The sequence below is a fragment of the Podarcis liolepis genome (genome assembly GCF_965112155.1).
Source record: "Podarcis liolepis genome assembly, chromosome: 1".
Classification (NCBI taxonomy): Eukaryota; Metazoa; Chordata; class Lepidosauria; order Squamata; family Lacertidae; genus Podarcis; species Podarcis liolepis.
In genome coordinates, this window is record NC_139554.1 from 50,191,530 (window position 1) to 50,215,626 (window position 24,097).

General features: G+C 41.3%; 1 protein-coding gene across 5 annotated transcripts; it reads right to left on the reverse strand.

Moving 5' to 3' along the window:
• Positions 1-367: 367 nt before the first annotated feature.
• Positions 368-22,276, reverse strand: DDB2 (damage specific DNA binding protein 2). 5 transcript variants are annotated; one of them, XM_083460516.1, is made up of 11 exons: positions 22,133-22,276; positions 18,888-19,074; positions 15,285-15,415; positions 13,811-14,002; positions 10,033-10,199; positions 8,511-8,610; positions 7,883-8,060; positions 6,223-6,368; positions 5,487-5,651; positions 3,860-3,905; positions 368-1,265 (listed from the first exon to the last, which is right to left on the reverse strand). In XM_083460516.1, the coding sequence occupies exons 2-11, from the start codon at positions 19,060-19,062 to the stop codon at positions 1,009-1,011; spliced, it is 1,557 nt and encodes a 518-aa protein (XP_083316642.1). In that variant the 5' UTR covers positions 19,063-19,074; positions 22,133-22,276; the 3' UTR covers positions 368-1,008. The 5 variants fall into 5 exon arrangements, with proteins under 5 accessions (XP_083316642.1, XP_083316640.1, XP_083316643.1 ...); XM_083460514.1 differs by lacking the exon at positions 22,133-22,276 and adding an exon at positions 21,499-21,760; XM_083460517.1 differs by lacking the exons at positions 10,033-10,199; positions 22,133-22,276 and adding exons at positions 12,421-12,566; positions 21,499-21,760.
• Positions 22,277-24,097: the final 1,821 nt, after the last annotated feature.

Here is a 24,097-nt window from a genome sequence, read left to right on the forward strand (position 1 = left end):
GCAGGGGAGGAGATTATGAGGTGAGTTGAGCAGATTTTCAACCAAGTTTGCAAAGATGGGGCTCCTGAACCTTTTTCTTCCTACTATGGTTATTATTCTTTGATTCCTGCCCAATAACACTTCTTTTGTTCCATAGCTCTTACCAGAGGGTGGGGTAGGAGGGAGTCAAGATCTAAAAGGCCTGGTTCTTGAAAGCAAAATTATGCAAGTTACTGAAACTTGCATAATTCATTCATGCACAGAACTTCAGTTTATTTGGGATAAAGTTTGTAAAGCTCCTCGTATCTGGTCTTTGGATATGCCTCCTTCCTAGTTCTTTTTCTTCTTAGGGAGCAGTTCAGCTTCTCAGGCATTACCCAAAAAAATGTTCCATACAAAACTTTATTGAATATATCTCAATTTTGTAAATGAGGTGAACAAAACAAAATCCCAATAGCAACTGCTGCAATATGAAACCCAAGCCACCTGCCTTAGTCTCAAACAGCCTCTTCACGAAGTCTGTACTTCTATACCTAGGCCACAAGCAGTTTATCAATCAAGTAAATGCTTCTAGTTTAACAGTTGCCTCACAACATATCTGTTTTGAGGAAGCAGTGCTGGGAAAGAACCCTTGAGAAGGGAAATTCTCACATTTTGAACTGGCATGGGAAGACAAACCCAGGTTGCTCAATACACTGGAAGGGGAAATAGTGTGTTCTGAAAATGCAAACTGAACTGTCAGCATAGCCCAGTTCTTTGCATTGTGCCATGTCCCAGACAGTTAAAAATCTGCAAGTGTGCACAAATATGGTGCTCCTTTAATTGGGTCAAATGCATGTGAGTATTGAGCGTGGACCCATTCTTTGCTCTTAAAGGATTTTGAAACATACCATCCGTGATCCAGCAACATAACATCCATGATCCAGAGAAGCTGGGTTAGGGTAAGGGCTTGCTTCTCTCTGAAGCCACACTTGCCTACCATGCCAGCACAGGCTTTGCTCTAAATGAACACCACATATGCTTGCCTGATCAGTCCTCTGAATATTTTCCTCTCTTCTTCTTCTCTTGTAATTTATGCTCTTTGCCCTTTGTTTTGGTGCTCTCTAATTCAAGACTAAATAGTTTAGTTTTAAGTTTGCTTGCTCCTGTGGTTGATTGTCTTTGGTTCTGTGTCCCCAGTCGAGATAAGCGTCTGCATCTCATTCCCTGCTCTGTCATGGACTGCATGAGACACTCCTGATTCTGGGTTACCATTTCCTCCCGACTCCAGACCAGAATATTAAAACCTGCAAGGAAAAAAGTGACAATTTTAGGAATTCTGCTTTGGAAAGCAAAATAAAAAGTACATTCTAAGAGCTCTGACCATCACCAGCGAAAATAAAGGAATTGTTCACATGATGCTGATACAAATGCTTTGCTCATATACTATGCAAAAGAATGAAACTTTACTATCTCTCCTCTTACCCCCATCTCTCTTCCCACTTTCTTTCCCGCCAAACCCATATTGCCTGTAACAGTATTGTCTCACTCTGAATGTGACTGGCCTGTATGAAGAAATATCTGACTTGAAAACAGAGACTCTGTATGTACTATTGTTACCCAAGTACATATTTTAAATGATGATGATGATAATAATACATCCAAGAACTCAGACATTGTCTGCCAGACCTGCTTACTTCCCAGCTACTAAGGTTTAATGGAGTGATTGGCTTTGGATGTTAGATCTACAAAGTCTCATTACAGGAACAGAATCCAAAGTAGTAGCTAATAATCAGGTATATCAGTAATTCATCTTTCCCAACACTTAACAGTACCTTTAAGTTAGGCAGCTATGCCTGAGTATTTTTTTTATTTCATATTTTCAAACACCTCTTAACACTTTATAAACCTCTTTAACACTTAAGACAGTTTCTTAGTGGTTTATAAAATTGTGTGTGTGTATGCGCCCCTGCAATTATGTGTAGTATATATATATGGAGAGCAAGAGAAAGTAGACAAGGAAACTGAGAAACATCATTAAAATACAATACAATAAAATCCCCCAAAACAAACACAAAGTGGCAAATTATTAAAGCAACTTAAGAGTCAATTATCCCTTCCCCCTTCCTTGACTCACAATATACAGCATTCATCTCAATGACACACACACATTACATCCGAATTCTGTCTTACATCCACTCAAATCATACATCTGCTGCTCATTCAGTATCACTCATTCCATTCTATTCTCACACATCCACCCGCTCACACACACAATCCACACACTAACTCCCACAGTATCTCCCACTCAGTCACTAGTCATCATCACCAATCACACTGTGCACTCAGCTTAAAACGTACTGCAAAAACACCAGAAGACAATGAAGCTATAGCCTGACTGAATCGTAGAAAATAACAAAACTAACTGCAACCCATTAATCACACAGATTTACTGCTCCTAACAGCAATCTGCCTGTCACTCAGGTTGCTGCCTCCCACCCAAGACTCCCCCCCCGCCTCCTTTCTTCTCGCCAAGGAATCCTGATACGCCATTTACTTATCACCTGGTGTTTCTCCCCTGTCCCTTGCTCTCTTGCATGCCTTTATGATGTTGCCAAATTAACTCCAAGCAAGGAAGGGTCCACTTAAGATATGAAGCAGACTGCTGGAAACTAGCAAAAGTGTACAGGTTCAGTCCACAATCCTTGGTACACACGAAGGCACTGGTATACTGGTACTGCTAAAAGGTTTATTTGTCACAGGTGCTAGGTAAATTTACTTAAAGAATCCATATAACTGCCAAGGTTAATTTATTATGGGCCTTCTGTCTTTTGCATTACTGCCTAAAAGGCCAATAGATGGCAGCAGTACTCTCCTTTCAATAGACTGTTCCACCCTATCATTTCTAAGCTAAAGAACAAAGTAGTCAAGGGTCAAAGTACCGTATTTTTCCGTGTATAAGACGATGCTTTTTGTTTTTTTTTAAAAAAGGCAAAAATTGGGTGTCAGCTTATACTTGGATAATGAATGCAGAGGGGGGACATGTGATTAATGGCAGCAGCAAGCAGGAGATTGGCAGCGGTGATTGGTGGTTGTGGCAAGGCCTGCTGGCGATTAGCTGCAGCAATTGGGCAGGCAATCGGTGGCTGTGGCGAGGCGGGTAGGCAATTGGCGGCTACAGCAAGTGGGCGGGTGGGCTGTTGGCGGCTGCGAGCAGGCAGACAATTGGCAGCTGCAGTGAGGTGTGTGATCGGCAGTGACTGTGGCAAGCGATCGGCAGTGGTGGGCAGGCGGGCGAACGATTGGCAGGAGTGACCTCCCCCACCCCCCAAAAAAGCCAAACAACTTAATTTCTTAATTTTGGGTTAAAAAAAATAGGGGTCGTCTTATACATGGGGGGCATCTTATACATGGAAAAATACGGTAGGTGTGACTGTGACAACAAAAGATTGCATGTGGAAAGACACAAAACTGGCCCGTTCACATGCTAAGCAGGGACTGGTATCTTTAGCAGCAAAAGGATCCCACAGGAATGGGGTGATGAACTCTCCTCAACCTCGTATTTTCCTCTGTTTCTGGCTTGCTTCTGGTAACAAAGCCAAGAAGGTGGCTGGAAGGTAAGGCATGGGAAGGGTTCTGCACCACTCTCTCTTGTGCTTTTATTGTTAAAGCACCACTCATTCTTCTGTGTATGTAAACAGTCTTAAAATACAACTTTTGTAGTTGTTGAGGAAAGGTAGGATAAAAATGTCCCAAATGAACATCTAGAAAGTGTTATAGGTATAGCCACAAAATCCCACGCCATTGTCAGCATGCTTTTATCTGGAGAGTGCCTGATTGTTTTTATCTGGTGAGAACAGTGGTCCATTATCAAATGTGTAAGATTAAACCAACCACTCACCCATTCCAGAAGCTAGGGTGTCTCCCATAGGGTTAAACTTATTGAGCTGCAAATGTAAACACAATAATGCATTGTAACCATGTCGGTTGTTCACTTAACATCATCAATCAAATAAAAAACCAGAACATTCTGGACAGAGAAATGCCCAGCACTGGATGTGGAAAGAGTTTTGCACAAATCAGCAGAGCTTTGAATAGAAGGTCTCTCCATCTCCCACCTATCAGTCTATCACGAGATGCGTATGGTGACAAGAAGCAAAGGATTAAAAAGATTTTTAAAAGCCTCCTGCAGAAAATTAACTGACAGATCTAACCAGGAGCCTCAGTAAGCGGCTCTCATGAAATCTGGCTTAGGAAGAGGCAGCTCTGGCAACAGGAGATAAAACGTTTCTTCCACCACAAGAATGGAAATGAACCTCTGCCTCAGAAACTGCATGGGCGCACAATTAAGATAGGTTTTTTTTAAAACAATCAGGGCTCTGATTTCAATTCTGAACATCTGGTGTGGAAATAAACAACTCAGGTATTCTTTCCCACAGCCCACACACCAAATGAATTGACATGAACTTTGTTTATTGAAGTTTAGAGACAGCTGTGCATCTCCTCATTTCTGGAGTTTAGGAAACGAAAGGCATGCCTCTGGAGGAAAGGGTGGGGCTATTACAGTAGTCTGTCCAGGCATTCAGTGGAAAGGCTGGAATTTGCAACATTGCAAATGGCTAGGTCAGCAGCTCTTTAAAAAAAGAACAGCTAAGAAAACCTAAAAAATACAAATGTCTCTGCTACAGTTCACAAACACATTCATCAGTGGCAACGACAAAAAACTGATTCTGATGATCTTGACCCTGCAGAAAGTGGAAGGTGCCTCTTCCTCCCTGAGGTCTCCACACAACGTAGAAACTCTGACAGCTCTCACACTTCTTGCTGGTCAAGAGATACACATCAAATGCATAGACACACAATCATAGAATTGTAAGTTGGAAGGGACTACCAGGGTCATCTGTTCCAGGCCCCTGCAATGCAGGAATCTTTTGCCCAACGTAGGGCTTGAACCCACCACCCTGAGATTAAGATTCTCCACCAACTGACCATACCTAAGTCATCCCACATGTACAGAAAACTCCAGGGTGGGGAAGGGGTCTCATCTCTGACCTTACACCATGCTTTGGATGATTCAGTAGCAGCAAGAACTCTTGTTGCTGCCAAAGATCTCCCAGGTGCAACATGGGGTCAGAAGTGAGACACAGAGGAAGGTCAGAGTAATGGAAACCACAGGTGCTGGCTACCAAGACAAGCTAAAATGTGTGAAGCCATGGCCACATCCAGTACAATAGAGCAGTCCAGGTTTCAGAGGATATCTCTCCATTAGGCACTAGTGGTCCTACCAAAAAGTGGTAACACAGGGCCTCCCCACCCAAGTGAACTCCTGCTGTGAATATGTCTGTCCTTAAAAAAGAGCTATGTGAGCTATTCTTAAGGAGAAGCGCTGTATTGGAGGCAAACATTTGTCACAAGCAAACCCATCAATCAGTTGCACCATATAAGAAAATAAATTATTATTTCCCTAACCCTCTCACTTTTTTGGGGCTGGGGCACAGTAGCTCTTTGGACATGCTATCTACACTTACCGAGATAATTCCAGATGCATTTGGATCGTGCAGCTGGCACACCATCTCCCCACTGTTTCCATCAAATATGTCAATGGTTCTCAACTCGCCCACTGTGTAGCTTGGGAACCTAGGGTCTGGGTAACGACCCACCACAATGAGGTCATAGCGAGGATGCCATGTTGCCTAAAATAAAGAAGAGATGGTTAAGCAAGGTCAGTGCTAAACTGATATGTGTTACAGAAGACTAGGATGACGATGACGATGACAACAACAGTCTTATCGAGTGCTGGCGTTCTGTGGGTCATCCAGATTCAGCTCGTACCCCCCACATGGGAGTAAACAAACTGCAGACCTTTCAAGGTATCATAATGTAGCAACAGAATTTCCATAGGTTCTTACTAACCCTACCACTTGGAACTTGTGTACAAATCTAGGGAGACGTTCTGATTACAACTAGGTGCCACTGCCCTAGGATTCCTTCTGCCCAACCCTGCCACCAATAATGGTTGCTGTCACTGTAGATTCCAGTCTAAGGTTGTATACTGGAATGCTTATTTATATAGATTCATAATCAGAAGCAGAATGAACCACTCTCCTCAATATCCTATACTTGAATCTATACATATAGAAAGAGCCTGTCCATAAGGCTCCCAGCAATTTTCCATACAGCAGTTGTAGGATGCTTTTCTTCTTAACTCTCTGCTCTCTGCATCAAATGGGTCACGTTTCCAAGTCAACACTCCTATTTCTTCACCTTGATAGGTGTAAGGTGCTGGAACTGCCGATGGGGATGTGAAATCAGATGCTGGGGTTTGGACCAATCAGAAGAGGAATAGACCCGGATTTCATTGTACTGGTCAGTACTCAGTAGCTTAGCCCCATCCGTTGGGCTGAAATATGCTGGGGAGGAGGGGGAGAAAACAGGAATATGTATAAATGTATGTAAATGTATTGTGGCCAATAACAAAATAAATCATCAATGAAATATTATATTTATATATTATATTTGCAGCTATGATTACTATCTCACTATGCTTATTATTATTATTAATATTATTATTATTAGTCCTGTAGAAGAATTATAATAAATGTGTAATTGTTGAGTGATGGTCTCTTCTAAAACAAATAAGAGCAACATTTGAATATGTCCTAAACAGCACCAGTTATAGACATAACTAGAATGTAATACGCAATCTTATCAGAGAACAAAATGCTGAATTTCCACCAAAATCAACCAAACTATCTGCATAAATCCTTAAGTACCACAGATTTCAGTAGGTTATCGGTCTCTAAATTCAGTTTCCTTGGACTTAATTAAATAAATTCACACTGACTTCACTTTTAGCTTTACCACACACTTTTTAAACAAGACTGAAAATGTGAAATGACAATTGCAGAATTTGGGGAGGCAGGGACTGGTTTAGAATTCAGTGATTCTGAAGTAACATTTAATATAAATCTTGAATATTGCACTTGGATATTTGAAATACGTAGTGTGGCCTAAACATCTCAAGTTTTATTTGGAATCTTTTTCAGATGCCCAAATACTGATTGCAAGTAAATGGCCTAATCAAAGACCTCCTATGTTGAAGGATAGGGAAATTATTACTATGATTTGGAATTTGGCTGAAAGATGTGCATTAAAGAGATGGTAAACAATTCTTGTTACACTTTATTTATGAACACAATTCAGACATTAAGAATAAGATTAAGAATATGATTAAGATTAAGAATAAGTGTTGCATAATATATTTTTTAACATGGAAAATAATAACTAAGCCACCACCTCTATTCTTCTCTGTTGTTGTTTTTATCCTGTAGGGCTAACATTACTATTAAAACTTTGATTTAAATTTTAGCAAGTCTATAGACACACTCAGTATAGACACACTTCATCTTTTTGACAAGACATGTGAAACTATGACAGGAATAGGACTAGTGTTTGTTTTTCCCCACATATCTTCCAATTTCCTTCACAACTTAGGCCAAGGTTTGAAGGCACCTTATAATGTGCTTGTACAGTGGTACCTCGGGTTACAGACGCTTCAGGTTACAGACTCCACTAACCCAGAAATACTACTTCGGGTTAAGAACTTTGCTTCAGGATGAGAACAGAAATCGTGTGGCAGCAGCAGGAGGCCCCATTAGCTAAAGTGGTACCTCAGGTTAAGAACAGTTTCAAGTTAAGAACGGACCTCCGGAACGAATTAAGTTCTTAACCTGAGGTACCACTGTATCTCATTTTATCCAAACAATCTTGTTAGGTAGCAGGACTGGCGACCTTTACAAGGCCAACAGCTGGTACAGTGAATGCAAGGTTGAAAGACAAAGGCATGCGGCACTGACCTGAAGCACGCACAAGCCAAGAATGGTTAGGTGGCAGAGTATAAGCCTGAGCCACTTTGCTTTCTTACCTGCATTAACGGGTTTATCATGTGGAAGTACATGAAGAGAACTTGACTTGTCCTTAATGTTTCTCAGATCCCATATCTTTACTGTCTGATCCACAGAGGCTGTAGCTAAGAGCCAATCACAGTGAGAATTGAATTCCACGTGAGTTACTTTCTTTTTGTGCAGTTTCAGGTTCCATACCTGCAGTGGATAAAACAAAAGCCGAAATGCATTACAACTACAGAGCAAGAGATTTAGACATCAAACATACTTTTCTAGGAGATGGTAAAACCTCTTTAAAAAAAATGATATGGAAGACAGGAGAATATATGCTTGTATTCTAAATCAGCCTAATAAAGACAATTCCAAAACTCTACCAGAGATCAAAGATTAATCTAAATAAGGAACTTCCAGTTTCTCCTCCTGGGGAATATGATCTCTGTAGTAAAGGGAACCTATGGTTCTCCAGATGTTGTACAACTCCCGTAATCCTTGATCAGTGGCCTTGCTGGTTGGGGCTGATAGGAGTCCAAAATCATCCATGATATATATTCTAAGTCAGGGCAACATTAGGCAGATGTTAAAAATACCAAACACCTATGTATGCCTGATCAAAGCAGGCTGTAAGGCAAAGAGGAGGGGCACACTAACCTTTTCACCCTCAGTACTGAGCAGAACTACGTTGCCCACATTATCACCTGTCGCCACAGTCCGGCAAGTTGCAGATACATCAACACTGCAGTACCAGAAACTAAAGAAAGAAAGAAGTACAAATTCAGAATGTTCACCCCCTAGATGTACAACTAAGGTGGTTCTCTGTTCTTAGCAGAATGCAAAAACAGTATTTATATAAATAATGGAATCACAGCTGCGCTGAACTGAACCCTAGTGACATTCTGATGTGGGATCAGTGTTGGATTATTTATCAAGTAGTGTAACAAAGCCAGCAGGCATCACTTGGAAAAACCAAGCACACTCTTTAAAACATTCACAATGTGTATCGCATCAGTTCTAAGTATTTGAAATGAACACTAATTTTAAGTGTTGGAAAAGGGGTAGATAAGTTTGGACGTTGTGAAACACAGGAACCCAAAGCTCGCCCAAGACACTTCACTGCCTGATGTATAGGTCAAGATGGCTCACCACCATCACACACACACTCCCATTCCATGGATACAGAAGCTGAGCAGACTGGCAGATGACTCTTATTTCAGCACTGGGGGTGAGACAGCATCCACCACACTTCAGAGCAACAGGCTAGCTTAGGGGGCAGGAAATAGGGGCAGAAGGCAGACCTTGTGGCACGCACTGCTCTTATAGGGAAATAGTTTAGGAGCTCAGAAAGTAGAGCAACGGCCTTCTACTACTGCCCTAAAACATCTGCCAACATATTCTGCCCAATGGTAGGGTTCGCCCTGCAAGTGTGAGAGCCAAGTCACACTTTCTGTGGCAGATGAGATTGCTCCTTATCTTTCACGTCTTCCAGTAAACCTCCAGAATGCTTGAAAAAGAAACCCAGATCTAAACAAGCATTAGAATTCTATACATTCCTCTTTCTTTGAGCATATTGCATGCTACCTCCCAATACTAACTCCCAAACATGAGCTGCAATTTATATCTTCAAACAGTTTCCCTTCCTGTATTACTTTGTTTTAATGGGAGACATGCAGCTGATAAATGTTCCTGCTATATGAAAGCAGACCTTATTGGCTCTGATGCACAGTCACACTCACTCAGTTCGGGACAATTAGGCAGTGTAAAGATAAAACCCCAGAACCTGTCTTGTTCGCTCTTCTTTGAGCATGCGTGACATGGTTAGAGTGCTGCAGTTTGTAGAATTCCTACTGAAAAAGTTGTTTGCCTTCTCTACATGTCAGGTGTGCTATACAGGGTATGCTATGCACCCAAGGAAAGAGGGATTTCCAGCATCTCAACACTCCATCAAGCAAAACACTACTCAAGTGCTCATGCCCACGAAAAAGCCGAACTACTTCCATTTGCTATTATGCACAACAGTAATCGTATTCCAATCCACATGATCAGAAACGTATTGCCTCCAATAGGCCCAGGGAAACAGCCCAAGCAAATGCTAATAATCTGTCCTGGCACATTCAAAGGAAGGGTAAAGGAAATTTATGAGCTGAACAACGACACTGCCCTTCTCACTCCTCACCAAACATCATGGAATTCATGGTCACAGACTGGGGTGCGGGAGATCACTTGCGCTGGTCGGCCCTCAAGGTGCTGTAGACTAAGGGTGCCATCCCCTGAAGCCACATAAAGATTTGCCGACTCAAATGGGCTGAATTTCATGCCTCCAAGAGAGTCTCCTGGGCCTTTCTGGAACACAGAGAGGAATATGCCTAAGTTACTGAGGAAGGATGGGAATAGGCAGTCAGCACAACCTGGCAGAGATGCACTGAGTTCAGGCTCTAGGTGAATTCACACCTACCTACTTAATGCTGAACATTGCACCTTGTACAGTACTAGCTCTGAACTAGTTAACTTCTCAGATGTTGCATGCAAATTTCTTTCAGAAGTTCCACTTCAAAAATGTTGAGAAGCTATACAATATCCTCTTCAAAAGCACCAAGCAATTAAAAAAAACCTAAGAGAAACATTAAGCCATCTGTGTGCTGGTAGACTGGTTTATCAAGCTCCTTCTTGCAGAACTATTAGTATTGACTTTCTACTCTTACATTCTTTAACACTTCCAGTACCTATTTAAACATAGAGCAAACAAAGAACTTTGCAGACCTAGGATAATTCTGAGGACAACATATAACATTATGTCTCAAGTTACGACACACACCCTCCGTCTTTAAACAAGTATAGTACTAAATATTCCCAACTGTGTATTGAAAACGCAAATAAGTTCTGCACCTTTATGATAAAGCCAGGCAACTTCCCACATATTAAAAAGTTCCCTTCAGCTACATTAAGATTCCTCTTGTTCCAACTAAAGGATGTGAATGTGGCAACTGCAACTTGATGTCCCTCCACACAATTGAAAAACCAAGAATAAATTGGAACACTATTCCATCCTATTGAACCTCAGCACTGAAATTGTCCATTATATATTTCTAGGAAGGTATTCGTTCACAACTTCTCTGCAGCTGCATCCAGTGCATTGCTTATTTTACTTCTCAACACCCATTGGAGCTTCTGGAGATTCCATAGCGTAGAGGAAAACTAATCTAATTCCATCAATCTTCGCTTTGCTGCATCAAAATGTGAAGACTTCACACAAGAACTTATGTCATATTTATTCCTTTACACAAAGACCTCCATCTGTGGAGGTATAAAAATATTACATGAGGATATCCAAGCATGTGTCTGTTTTGCTTCTGGTATATGCTTCAGATAACTACTGTGAGAATCAGGTTCCTGATGCCTGAATTGGAAGGAAAATAAAAAACTCATGCAACCAAACCTACATTCAGGTTGACACAGATAAAAGTTTATTCACACATTCTTCCCAAAGCTGGTGTTAATATCAGTATCAGGACAAAGTAACATCAAATAAAGTGCTCAATGAAGTTTCAAGAGATCCTAAGATAGCTTAAGAACAAAAATGTGAAACTGGTAAGCATTCAAATGAACCCAAAAATAAGGGATATGGTATCACAAGATGCTGACAAAATAAGGATGAAAAAAGAAGAAAAGAAATCCTAATGTATCTCAGTCTATTGTCATTGAAGGCTTTTCTCAAGTGTCAAAATGAAAAGCAGCCTTCAGAGATCTCTGTTAACAGCCTCACTTATTTGCAGCTGGCAACACAGTTGGATGCCACAAGATTCAACAGACTTATTGTGGCAATAACGTTCGTGAAGAGCCCACTTCATCAGATGCACTTCTTAATAACTTAAAGGTGCTACAAGGCTCTTTTATGTGTTTGCTCATAATCCGAAACACTGGTGCCCAGAATAAATGTAAGTTATAATACTGAATGTGTGTGTTTCATTTGTAAATATAATTCAAAACAAGCTTAGGAACACAATAAAATAATTTCCACTCCTTTGTCACCTGCACAGGGGAGTTCCCAAACTACCAATCTCCTACCACATTTCCAACACTAAGTTGTTCTGTTATGGCTCTTTATCTATCTATTCATTACAGTATGTTTGTTATTGCTCGAGTATATGTCATATTTACAGACAGATCATGCACAATTAAGGCAATAAATTCAATCTGATGCATATTTGGGAAATATATCTCTGCCAAATGAGAAAGAACCCTTTAGGCAAAGAGATAGGCTTCTGCAAAATGATTCACTATGTTTTCCATAGCGATATCAAATTGTACACTGTTTTCCTCCACATTGTTTTTTTACTATGTGACCTGCCTTAAGGGCCAGTTTCAGGGGGCTAAAAGATAAAGTACATGATTAAAGCAAATAGTAGTGATTCAAGAAGAGCAAATCATTCACATTCTGAGTGAATAACTCTGGTAAGAGCAGGGTCAGGGCCGACCCATGCCGAAATTACACCACTTCCTCTGTTTTGTTGCCTTCTAATACTAGAAGCAGTGAGAGGTGGGAAAAACTTTTATCACATCTTACTCCCAGTTGTCGGTACTGGTGAAGACTCGAATTGTATTTCCATTAAAATCCTGCAGGACAGTAGTTCCAGCAACTGATGAAGTGTACAGCTCACTAGGGTTAAAAGGGTTAAACTTCATTCCTGTGATGGCCCCTCCAGTTCTCATCTATAATGAATGGGATGAATAAAAACAGAAAGCCACTCAGAGATGAGGAAGAAGGAAAGTCCCTCTTGTTATCTCATCTAACACCAGTACAAGGCAGCATTCATCTTTATGTGGCATTAGCCAAGCTGAACAAATATCCTCATAGAGGAGAAGTTTCCTCTGGCTAATACCATTTCTGTTAAATAACTGCCATGTTGAAGAGCAAGCCTGCAGAACTCCTGGCACCATCTACATCTTGAGTGGTTTGGCTCAGCTTCTTCTCAGAGTTGCCACCATGAACTAAACTGCTGAAAGTCACCTACTCTACCTCTTTACAAGAATGGGTTGTTCTGTGAACAGTTGCTAAAGGACTGAATCTAAGGGTACCAGAGGTGGGAGCAGGGAAAGGGATAAAGGATAAGACTGCAGACAAGTAATGTCCCAATGGAGGGAGGGGGTACTATATATGAAGAGTTTCAGGAGCTCAATTTGGGGGCTGAATTATTACCTTCTTGTGAGGATTTGGGAGGATAAAATGCAACATGGAGGTGATGCCTGGAAAGCTGTTCTGGATGATAAACAACAGCTTGGGAACTCTGAAACTTCCATATTCATTGTTGTCATAATACTCGCCCTTATTTTTGTTTGATAAAGGTGCAAAGGTAAGTCCAATGTCATGTTTCTGCCCAGAGTATAGTCTTATGCTTTTGTGAGCTTTTCTTTGGAATGTCTAAGACGATATTATTTTAAAAATCTTTGCTTGAATACAGACAGATATACAAATCATAGCAGCTCAGTATCCTTGGAGAAGACTTGGAATTCTCAAGGAAGCTATTTTCTTCCTCTGGGTTTGCTCACCCTTTAGAAAAGATGAAGTTCACTCCACAGATAAACACAAGTGTATTTTGCCAAGGAATTATTAACAATTCAAAGCAAGGCCGATGGAAAATATTATTTCATTTGCGGGGACCTCATTCCTTCAACTCAATGAAGTACTTTCACATCTAACAAAGCATGAAGCTGAAGTAAAGAGTTAAGACAAATAAAAAACCTCTCCAAATACGTATGTATTTTCTATTTTAGAGTAAAAATTATCTAACTCAAATATGTAGCCAGATCATTCCCTTGCATAGAAAGCTGGGAAATTACAACACAGATTTATCCAGTGCAATGGAGTTCTAACTAGAAGCCTTCATCATTAATCTACATACCGCTCTAACACAGAGCTTGCATAGACACTGCATTCGATCTTCACAATGACTTACCCCTTTTATGAAGCAGCTTTTATTAAGCATTTCATAGTCCCAAAGGATGATGTCTCCACCTTTGGAGCCCACAGCAACTGTGCTGGGGTGCGTTGGGTGCCATTCCAAGCATGTAACCCTCCTGTCAAAGGGACTTGCTGTGCGGAACAGGCGGTACGAATAGAGGGAACGTACAAAGGGCACCTGAAGACACTGTTACAAAGACAATGAGAGAGAGAGAGATAGAGAGAGAGAGAGAGATAAGCCCTGCAATTCCCATATACTCAAGTCTGTGCTACTCTTCCAACTACTGTATCCTGCTAACAGGTTCAACTGTGGACCATACTACACTACATGCATCCATATGTATCTTCCCTCTAATTTTCTTTTTGAACAGAAAACAACCTCTAGATCAGGTGTGGATCAGGAAGCTTTTTGGCCAGATCTTCATCTCCCCACACCCTGCAGGCTAACTTTGATAGGTGAGTCAATCAGCTGTCAATCAGCTGATGTCATAATGATGTCATAATGTTGTCAACATGAATTTCTGCATCTAGATGATGCAAGCTTCACCAGAGGTACAACAAGAGGAGCTGTGGAACTCTTTATCTGCTCGTTTTTCTACTTTAAATTGTTCCCCTCCCCAGCTGGTTTTCTCCAGAAATGATAAGGGGAAAAAGAATATGGTGAGAAGATGAGCAACACGACAATGAGAAATCATTATCCTGTCCATACAGGGGCAAGAGTGAAAATAAATGGTACTATGTATTTCCATAATTAAAGTTTTACATTTGATGTGGTGGAGGAAAGGAAAAGTTTGTAGATAGCCATGGTTTAGCGTTGCCTCTCATCATAACCTTAATGCTATGAGCCTGAACAAAGCACTACAGTCACACACTCCCCCCTTCTCCTTGCCTCCTCCTGGATGGCTAAATCAGCAGAATTTACTTTAGCTTTTAAAGAATCCCAGCTTAGTTACAATTTGACCAAGGATGTTGTTTTCATAGAAACTTCAGTTAGCCTATCAAAACAGGCCAGCTTCATAATCCGTGGTTTAGAGTTGACTTGTTATGAAACTTACTAAAGTTTTGTTTTAAACCAGGGTTCCTGGTTCAAAAATAATGCTAAGCCAATATACTTTAAAAGTGGAACTATACTCTGCCAGTATCCCTCTCCCAATTGCACAGGAGGAGGAGGAGGATGGAGAAGAGTCAGTCTTTCTCAAGCTCATTCTAGCTAAACTATCATTTAGCATTATGTGCAAATGCAACCAGAGTGTCATGCAGTCAGGTGGATTTTTAAAAAGGAAAGATCTACACATGGCTGTATTATGCATACTATAGAGGAGGGAACATAAACATGGGTCAAACAGTCAATAATAAAAGAACTGTAACTCTTTTCTCCTCCACACTACTATGCAGAGTATGCATTTAGATAGAAATAGAAACTGCAGGAACCTCAGGTGTTCGGCCAGTTTGTAAGGAAACACACCTACCTTTCTGAGCTGTGTCCCAATAGCACCACCCAGCATATTCTGATGTAGATAATGGACAATGTTCTTCTGTGTCTCTCGCTGATGGAAGAACACTCCTGTTTTTCTGACCATGGATCCATGGAAAGCTTCTCCTGCCAGACAACAGCAAAAGTTATATTACATGCTCACTTAGGACAGATTTCAGGTTTTTAAAAAATAAAATAAAAATGGACACATACCCCAAACTGGAGCCAGGTGCAACGAAACAAAAAACATACTTTAAAACAAATTCTAGTCAGTTTTCAAAACAAGCCACTTCAAATCATGAGTTGTAAGGCTGGCTTGTTAAATTAACCAGAGCCTATTTTAAACTGCAGTCTCTGGTTTAATTGTAATAACAAGCCAGGATTCTGTGAAAGCGAAATAAAACACTGATGAAGTCTCTTGCTGGACATGTTGAAGGAGGTAGGGTGTATACAAGCCCAAGTTTGGATTGGACTGATTCCAGCTTCTTACACATTTAATGCTAAACTACTACATGCAAAATACTCCACTGAGCTCAATGAAGCTTACTCTCTGGTTAAGTATGAATAGCATTGCAGGTTAACTCTCACTACACTAGACTAGGAGCAGCAAACTTTGGCAACCACTGGTTAGGTGGGCGTATAATATTGAGTGGTTTAAGTTTCTGAACTACTCCAACTCTTCAGTTGGCTGGGTGTTAAGCAAAAAAAAAAAAAAAAAAACCAAAATAGCAGAGGGCAATGAGAAGACTATGCAAGGAAATAACAATGGCTGCAACAGGCCTGAAAAAAACAGAGGCTGTATTTTGTCCCCTTTCTGAACTGAAATAGGTTAGCAGTCAGTATAGCTCTACCAGGTTAAAAATGAGCTAAAAACTAAGGTAGCTGGAGACATCATTCTTAAAGCACAGTGGAAGAAAATAAATATTGGCCCAGTTTAGGATAAAAGCACAATATTCCAGATACTTCCAAAAGAATAAGTACATAAACCCCAGCCAAGCCCCCCGGAGTTCCTGCAGAAACAGAATATTCCAGGTTTGTTCTGTAGCTTACAGAAAATGTGCAGAGCTATTGGCAGGCTGTTCTCAACAAACAAACCTGCTGACTCTTCATGGAAAAGTCTAAAAACACTTGTTGTCCAGGGAGAATTTTGCTGAGCAACTCAGCTTGGGATTTGTTTTCGAACATTGGTTCTGTGTTTTGTGTTTAATTACCAGAGGCATCTACAGCAACACAGAATCTGACTGCAGCATATCTAATCACCCCCAAAGCAAAGGAACACGGCATATTGCAATTTCTTAGGAGTCAGACGACAACAGTCCTCAACATGAGGTAGAAGCAGATTAAATGAAACTCTTGAAACATGTATTTTTGCAAGGAAGGGTCCATAATAAAACAAAAGTGTTTCCTTAGTCAACCAAAAGGTGAGAATATTAAGGATGCAACCCCCATTCAAATAACAGCAAAACTCCCCACTGATTTTAACTGGCCTGGTAAATCTCTCTGCCATAGCAGCATACATAAAAGGGGGCACAAACAGAGGTGTTGAGTGCTCCCCCATCCCTGGCAAGTACGGTACTTTTCTTATAGTCAGTCTTACTTTAAACCCGAGATTTCCAAACTGTGTGCTGTGACACCGTAGTGTGCACTTTGTAGGTGTGTCGCGTGAACACTTCCTGCACTCTTCCCGGGGCTGGACAGGGGGTAGTTTAACCTCTGGCTTCCTAGTAAAACTGAATTACTGTGTTGCAACTTGATGCATGCCTAAAAAGTGTGTCACCAACATGGAAAGTGGAAAGCTCTGCTTTAAACCGTGGAGCATGAGAGTGCCTGAAAAGGGTTTAAACATTCCACACTCTACTGGCCCTTTCCACCGCATGAATGGGGCAGACTCAGATTTCAAAAGATGCAGTCTCATTATTGCCACATACAATATTGGGTCTCTGTCATTCCTCAGCTGGGAGACTCCTCATCAGAGGACAACCTGTAGTCCCCAGCACTACCACAAGCCTGGGATCAGACTCAGGCTGAGGTGAGGCCATCCACGCCACAAGTGAGTTCAGCTTCTGGGGTTGCGTGTGCACAAGTCCTGAGTCTGGAGGAGAGATGGCACCTCAAATGCTAGACAAGATCCACCTCAATAGAAGGGCCTGTCTGCAGACAAGCACTCCATAGGGGCCAATGAGACTTCTGGATGAAGGCAGCTGATAGGAGCCATCTGGATTTAGGGTGTGAGTCCAGCACTTCCAGCTCAAAAAAAACCCCCATACTTGGCTGGAAGAACTGCTGGAACAATGCTTTTGTGCCAGAACTGTGACAGATTTGGCTGGCTGACTAGCCTAAGCCTGACCTCAGACCTGTCACCTGCCATGCCTTTGTTTGCCCATGGATGAAACTTGAAGATGACCTCAGACTATCCCGAGCTTGCCTCTCGCTAGGCTTCTTGTTTTAGGCCCTGATTACTTGGACCATAACCTTGGATACCACTTCTGCTTGTGCTCCTGTCAGTATTGCCTTAACCCTAATCCTGTTTCCTAAAGAATCTAGTGAGAGCAGTACAGCCCAATTTTGAACATGCATGTGTCCAATGCTTTTACACTTCTAACCTTATCTGCAGAGACTTCAACCTTATTGAGAGACTTCTAATGTCAAAAGACTTTTAACACAGAGAGTTATATTTGGACCTGCTTATATCATGAAGATTATTTCTTTAAGAGGCTTTATTTTCTAACGTTTTTCGGGTTGTACAAAGCTTCATCTTCTTTTTAAAGCCAGTGCAGTTTTTTGAACAACACTCGTAAAATAACATTCAAACAAAAACTAAGTGAAGTGTTAAAATAGGTCCATAAAGGGAGATATGGAAAAGATAGATTAAAGTGCTTTTACCAGATAAATTGGAAAGGCAAAATATACTGGACTGCTGAATGGGATAAATAAGTCTCAAGGAAAGTTGACCAAATGTTCCTGTACTTGTCTTTGTGTTCACATCAATGCATTACTAGTTCAAATAAGGAAAGGGAGTGTAAACCATTCATTCACTGTTGTATGGAAAGGAACAGCTTCTCCTTCCAGCATTGAAGCACCATTCATTTCCCTGACCCTGGAGCACACATGACTCAGGGCCCAGTGGTAAATTCCAAATAGCAGGAATGCAATTGTAAAACATGCATATATCTGAAATATAATGAAGTTTGCAGGACCAAATTAAATAATTACCAGAACTCAAAAAGTGTTACAACTGAGCAGCCCCACATGAAGCGACAAAGAATTTGATTTCTGCTTCACATTGCTGTACAAAGCAAACTTTTAAAACTCTCCCAATTTTACTATGTGGGGATTAAATTACCTTTGTTAGTTAAGTGGCAAACCACCAAAACAAGCTGCATTTAGAGCTGATTTCATTATTACTATTTTGGCCTAGAGAGAAGCAAAAGGCTTGCAGGAAAAATGACAGGGGAAAAGATTAAATATGAAGAGATCAAATTACATGTACCCATGGTCTGTTAGCAATAGCAACTATCAGAACAAACAATACCAACAGAACCAAATTGAATTAGCATTACATTGACACATATGAGAAATGTATGTTTTTAGGCCTTACCCATTTTCTCTAGAATCTTGGGGGCTTTTTTCACAAGTAATTTATTTGCATATGGCTCATTTTCCAGCTCTCTGGTGTCTCGCTTCCTTTTCCCAGTTGTTTTTGCCTCTTTTTCTGATGGACACTCAGGAGACTTTTGTAGTTTCTTGTCCCTTGACTGCTTCCCAGGGGCCATTCTGGTAAATCACTGAGAAAGACCAACAGAGTGGGGGATATAGTCATAGAAGAACTCTTTAGATTCTTAAGAAAAGTAGCATACATTTTTAAAGTAGCTTAAAATGGAAGTAAACAGCAAATGTAACATGAGATTTCAAGCCCCACCATTTGATAAATCCTCACCAATACTTTCTTATTATGCATTCTCTTTTTACATTTATATCCCAGTTTTCTTCCATCATGGAACTCCAGATAGCATGCAAAAGTTATGAGGAGGTTCTGAGTAAGTGTGACTAGCCCAAGGTCACCCAGCAGCTGCATGTGGAGGAGCAGGGAAGCGAACCCAGTTCACCAGATTATGAGTCCACCACTCTTAACCACTACACCACACTGACTTTCCTTTCTGCAGGATCCAACAACCCCCTCACTCAATTTCATTTCTTCCCAGAAACTAAGGATTGCTCGCTTAGTACTGTATAGGTATTCTTCTCCCTTCCCCTGATCTTAAGAGGATAAGAGCAAGGAATATCAGAAAACAATGAATTGCCATGAAATTGCCATAATTGAAGTTGTTCAATCTCTGAAGCATCAGACGTTAGTAATTGACTGGATGAGGGCAAAACAGACTGAAGCTTAATCCAGACAAGACAGAGATTTGGAACAGATAAAGTATGTCATTATGCAGCGCACAGTTAAACTATGCAATCAACCTCCATAAAATAATATTCTTGTGTACAGTCTATAGATATTTTAACTTGAAGCAGTCAAAAGGTGTTTAATTATTCTACAGTTGCATTTCACAATTATTTTTTTGTATTATTAAATTTATTACCTGCCCTTCATCAACAGCTCCCAGAGTGGGTTACAACAATTTAAAATTCAGTGTTAAAAACAGGTCAAATAGTCACAGGAAAAGGTTGGTAACTTGAAACACACACACATCTCAGATGCCAAATGCTAGGGTAAATAAACAACAGCCCAGTAATGAGAAGCAGACCGGTAGTGGTTGTAAGCAGGGGGAGATGAAAAATCAGAGTGGGGTGGGACTGCGTTCATATCAATTATTCTCAGCAGGAATAAAACCTCATTTAATTCTGAATAAAACATACCAAAACGAACTGACTATATATTATTCTGTAAAGGCAACATGCCTGGGGGGTGAAATAATGTGAAATAGCAAAAGCACTTTGACATACTCCAGTACCTGTATCCTCAATCCAGCTTCTCCTGTTTTTTCCCCTGCTGCTCTGAGGGGCTTCTCCCAAGTCCCAAGTGGGGAGGAGGAGGTCAACATTCATTCGTTTGATTGCTTTGGGACAGTCCTTAACAATGGTGCTGCCTGCGGAGTGCCAAAGCATTGAAGCTACCTCCATGTTTTGTGCCCTTTCTTCAGAAATGGCAAAGTGATTTACTTTTTTGATAAAAAATGAAAGTGAAAAATTGGGAGGGGGTTTTCTGCTGGTCTTGGGTCCCCCAAATCCTACTCCTTTTACCCATCTGTTAGTGGTCCTGGGTCAACCTGTATTCAAAAGGCACTGGAAGCAAATGTAGCCAATGGTTTCTAGACAAATTATGCCACTTCCTGCTCTTTCCAAATACATTTATAATAGTTTCCTAATGGCCATATGATATTTAATGACAAAGCAACTTATGCTACCACATGTTTATTATCAAGATAGATAAGTAGAAGGAGTTGTGGCATAGCTAGTGTGTGGCGGTGTGCATTTGAATATGAGACCCTCAGAACAAAATCCCTGTTTAACACCTTGTGTTGTCAGTGTCCTTAATAATAACGATGATGATGATGATAATACTTTGGGGCATTATTCAGTGGCTACAAAGCTCCCCTTTCATGCTGACGGGGCAGCTCTAGGACGCTGGAGACAGGGACCTTCCTGCATGAAAAAAAAAATAACGGGTCTTCGACCCCTGCAACCCTGAAATACTACACCACTGATCTTAACACAAAAAATATTTTCACCAGTCTGGAGCAATAGCTAAGTGCAATGATCAGAAAAGAAAGGAAAAAAATCAAGAAACCATCGTAGAAGGAAATACTGCAGGGGGGCTCCTCCTCCTCTCTCTCCCTCAAATACAGCACGTGAAACAACTTTCCGTTTTATGTAAGTTGAATATTATTAGCATACCAGAGGCAGGCCAAATAGTACAAGGCTGCCTAAATAGAACCGCCCGCCTTCCCCGCCCTGGACCAAAACGAAAAAAGCCCACCGCCTTTCAGGCGTGAGGGGACTTTGAAATAAGGTTGGGGGCAGCAAGGCGGAGCCTGAAGCAAAGAAGGAGGTCCTTGGCGTCAGATAGCGAGAAGCAGGGAATGCAAGCGAAGGGGAGGGCTTTGTATCCTCGGAGGGGGAAAAGCACCTCCCGAGCGCGGGAGCCTCCGCCACAAGTTGCAAGGGGTGCAAAGGGAAAGCGGTAGCCAAGGGCGCCCCCTCACCTGAACTCCCTTGACCGCACGTTCCTTGCTAACGAGGCCGCCCCGGCTGAGGAGGGGATGGACAAAAGGCGCGGGAAGAAGGAGCCGCCTCCTCGCCGGTTTCATAACCTGAGCGGGGGGGGGGGGGGTGTAAAGGAAGGAAGGAAGGAGGGAGGGAGCCGAGAAGAGCTTTACGCGGGAAATTAGTCGGGTTCCGGCGTGGCTTCGGAGTGGGAACCGTGTGGCTGGCAGGCGAGCAGGCAGCCTCCCTCGGCTGGGCGCTTTCTCTTTCCTCTCGCCGGAAGGAGGCGCCACGAAATGGTCGGCAGCTGCCCCGAAAAAGAGCTCTCCCCGCGGCCTTATGTTTACGTATAACCTAAACAAGCTATAGCTTAGGGCCGCACTCTCTTAGAGCCCCCCCAAAAAAATTAAAGGGGAAAAAACGATGTACATTTCCGAAATATAAGATAGAAAACAAATAAAACCTATATACAGCAACAGTGTTTTGTGTTGTATAGGCTCCTATTGGTTATGTGCAAATGGCTTTAGATAACTATTAGGTCCATAAATTACCATATAGCATATATTCAACACAAAAAACAGCGGCAATTTGTTGTTGACAAAGGACAGCTGGAAATAGAAAGGGCCCCATTACCTTCAGCAGCTTTGGGCCTCATTAAACCTTGATCCGGCCCTGATTACACCAGAATTTGGCCCTGGCGGCTGATTTATTTATTCTTTAAATCGTAGGAAGAGAGATATAGGAGGGTGGTTGCTTCTTTAAGTGCCGCTGGGAAGCATCCTGGGGCGGGGAGGGGAAATAAGTTATCTGAGCGTGTGCAGAGTGCCACGGCCATAACCACTGGCAGCTCAAGTGCATAAACAGGTTCGGCCTGCACCATACTCGAACCCCGGAATCAGTTAGCATAGGAGCCAACTCCTAGGGGCCAAGGGGGTCTTCGCCCCCTCCGCCCCAAAACTGATGGGCATTGCCATTCAAATTGAGTGCACTGTGTCATGTGATTGATTATGCGGGTGGGGCTTACCTAGGTTCACCCCCCCCCCCCAATATTTTATTCAAGTTGGCACCCCTGGCACTTGGAAACTTGTGGGAAGGTGGAGGTTGGGAGATAAATCCCTAAAAAGGAAAGAAATCCATGAATATAGTATGCTACATTTGTGACATTGTTTATTCCAGCTCCTGCTGGACGACACTCGTGGACATGGTGCAGTAGTGTATAAAAAGCTGGAAATCATGGAAAGTTCAAAGCCAGCATGGATTCATATATGAATGTTTCCTCATTTAAGAAACCCCATGCATGGGGGGTGGGGGGAGGCATGTTAGAAAGGTGTGACAAGAATGGTATCTCAAATACAGCAGTTGCTAGTTGTTGTTTTTGCAATGTTTTAAATAGCTATTTTTAACTTTTTACTGGTAATTCCATTGTTTTATTCTTTTGATAAACAATTTTGAAGGTGTATTTTTTTTCTTACAATCAAGGTATATTTTTTTTATTAAATAAATAACATTACAGATTTTAGGCAGGAACCACTCGAACGTGATTCCTCATCCTACAGTCTGAAGCTATATGGTCAAGTTAAGAATTGCATCAAATGTTTCTGATTATGTAGCTCAGTACTCTGATTCTCATGTAGATGGAAGCTTTCTATGCTTCTCTTAGGTGGCTGTTGTACTGTGAGATTGTGTTGCTGGCAACCCCTTCCTATACTTCAGGTTATTGACCACTAACTAAATCATGTGCCCTCCTTGCACATTAGGCAGGGATATCAGCCTGAAACTGTCTTTCTGGCCTGCATACATTCACCAAACCATCTGTACACTCCCTGCATATGTATACAAACTTTTTATGTGTGGCCAGGGATCCTAGGCACACATAGGTAGCTCATCAAAATTAAGTTTCATTTCATTCTGTACCTTAAAACATGCGGAAGTCACCTAGGATTATTTTTTTACATGTATAATAATTTTAAATTAGCAGCAATCTTTCATGCCCTGTGTCAATGTCAAAAGGAAAAGGACTTCCAGCACAGATTCATTATTAGGAAAGCAAAATGATGGACAAATGGCAATACTCTGCCAGGAAGGAAAGAGCAATCAAGAGCTGCCAAATGAGAGAGGGAAAGAACAATCAAATGCAAATTGCATCAGGCATGTTTTAATCTATTATTGATGCTGCAATTGATTAAAAAGCCAAATTAATCAATTCATTATTTCAGCTCTAATTGTATCCACAGTCAAACCTCATTTGAGTAAATTAAAAGGCACATATTGGATGCAGTTTACAAGCTACTTTTTCTGGAATAGTCTATGCTGCTGTTCTGGATTATTCATTGCTCTCATTGTCTTCTTTTCAGAGACCTATGGATTCCCATCCATTGTCAATGGTTATTCAGTAAGTGCAAATTGTCAAAAAAAATATAGATGTTTCCTTTTACATCCTATTCATAAACCCTGAGACATCAGTTACTTCACCGGCTTGAGAAGGATATATAAATCAACAGCTAAAGGGAATACTTTGCCATGGACTAATTGGGATTTTTGTCATACTAATTTGCATTTGCTTCATATTTGAAAGCATAAAACATACTGTATGTTCCT

Excerpts from the sequence above, each read along its gene's own strand:
- DDB2 (XM_083460516.1), bottom strand. The coding sequence starts at position 19,062 with ATGGCCCCTGGGAAGCAGTCAAGGGACAAGAAACTACAAAAGTCTCCT. Across the intron at positions 14,003-15,284 it reads TTGGGACACAGCTCAGAAAG|TGTCTTCAGGTGCCCTTTGT; the intron begins GTAGGTGTGTTT and ends TCTTTGTAACAG. Across the intron at positions 3,906-5,486 it reads ATGCATCTGGAATTATCTCG|CTCAATAAGTTTAACCCTAT; the intron begins GTAAGTGTAGAT and ends TTACATTTGCAG.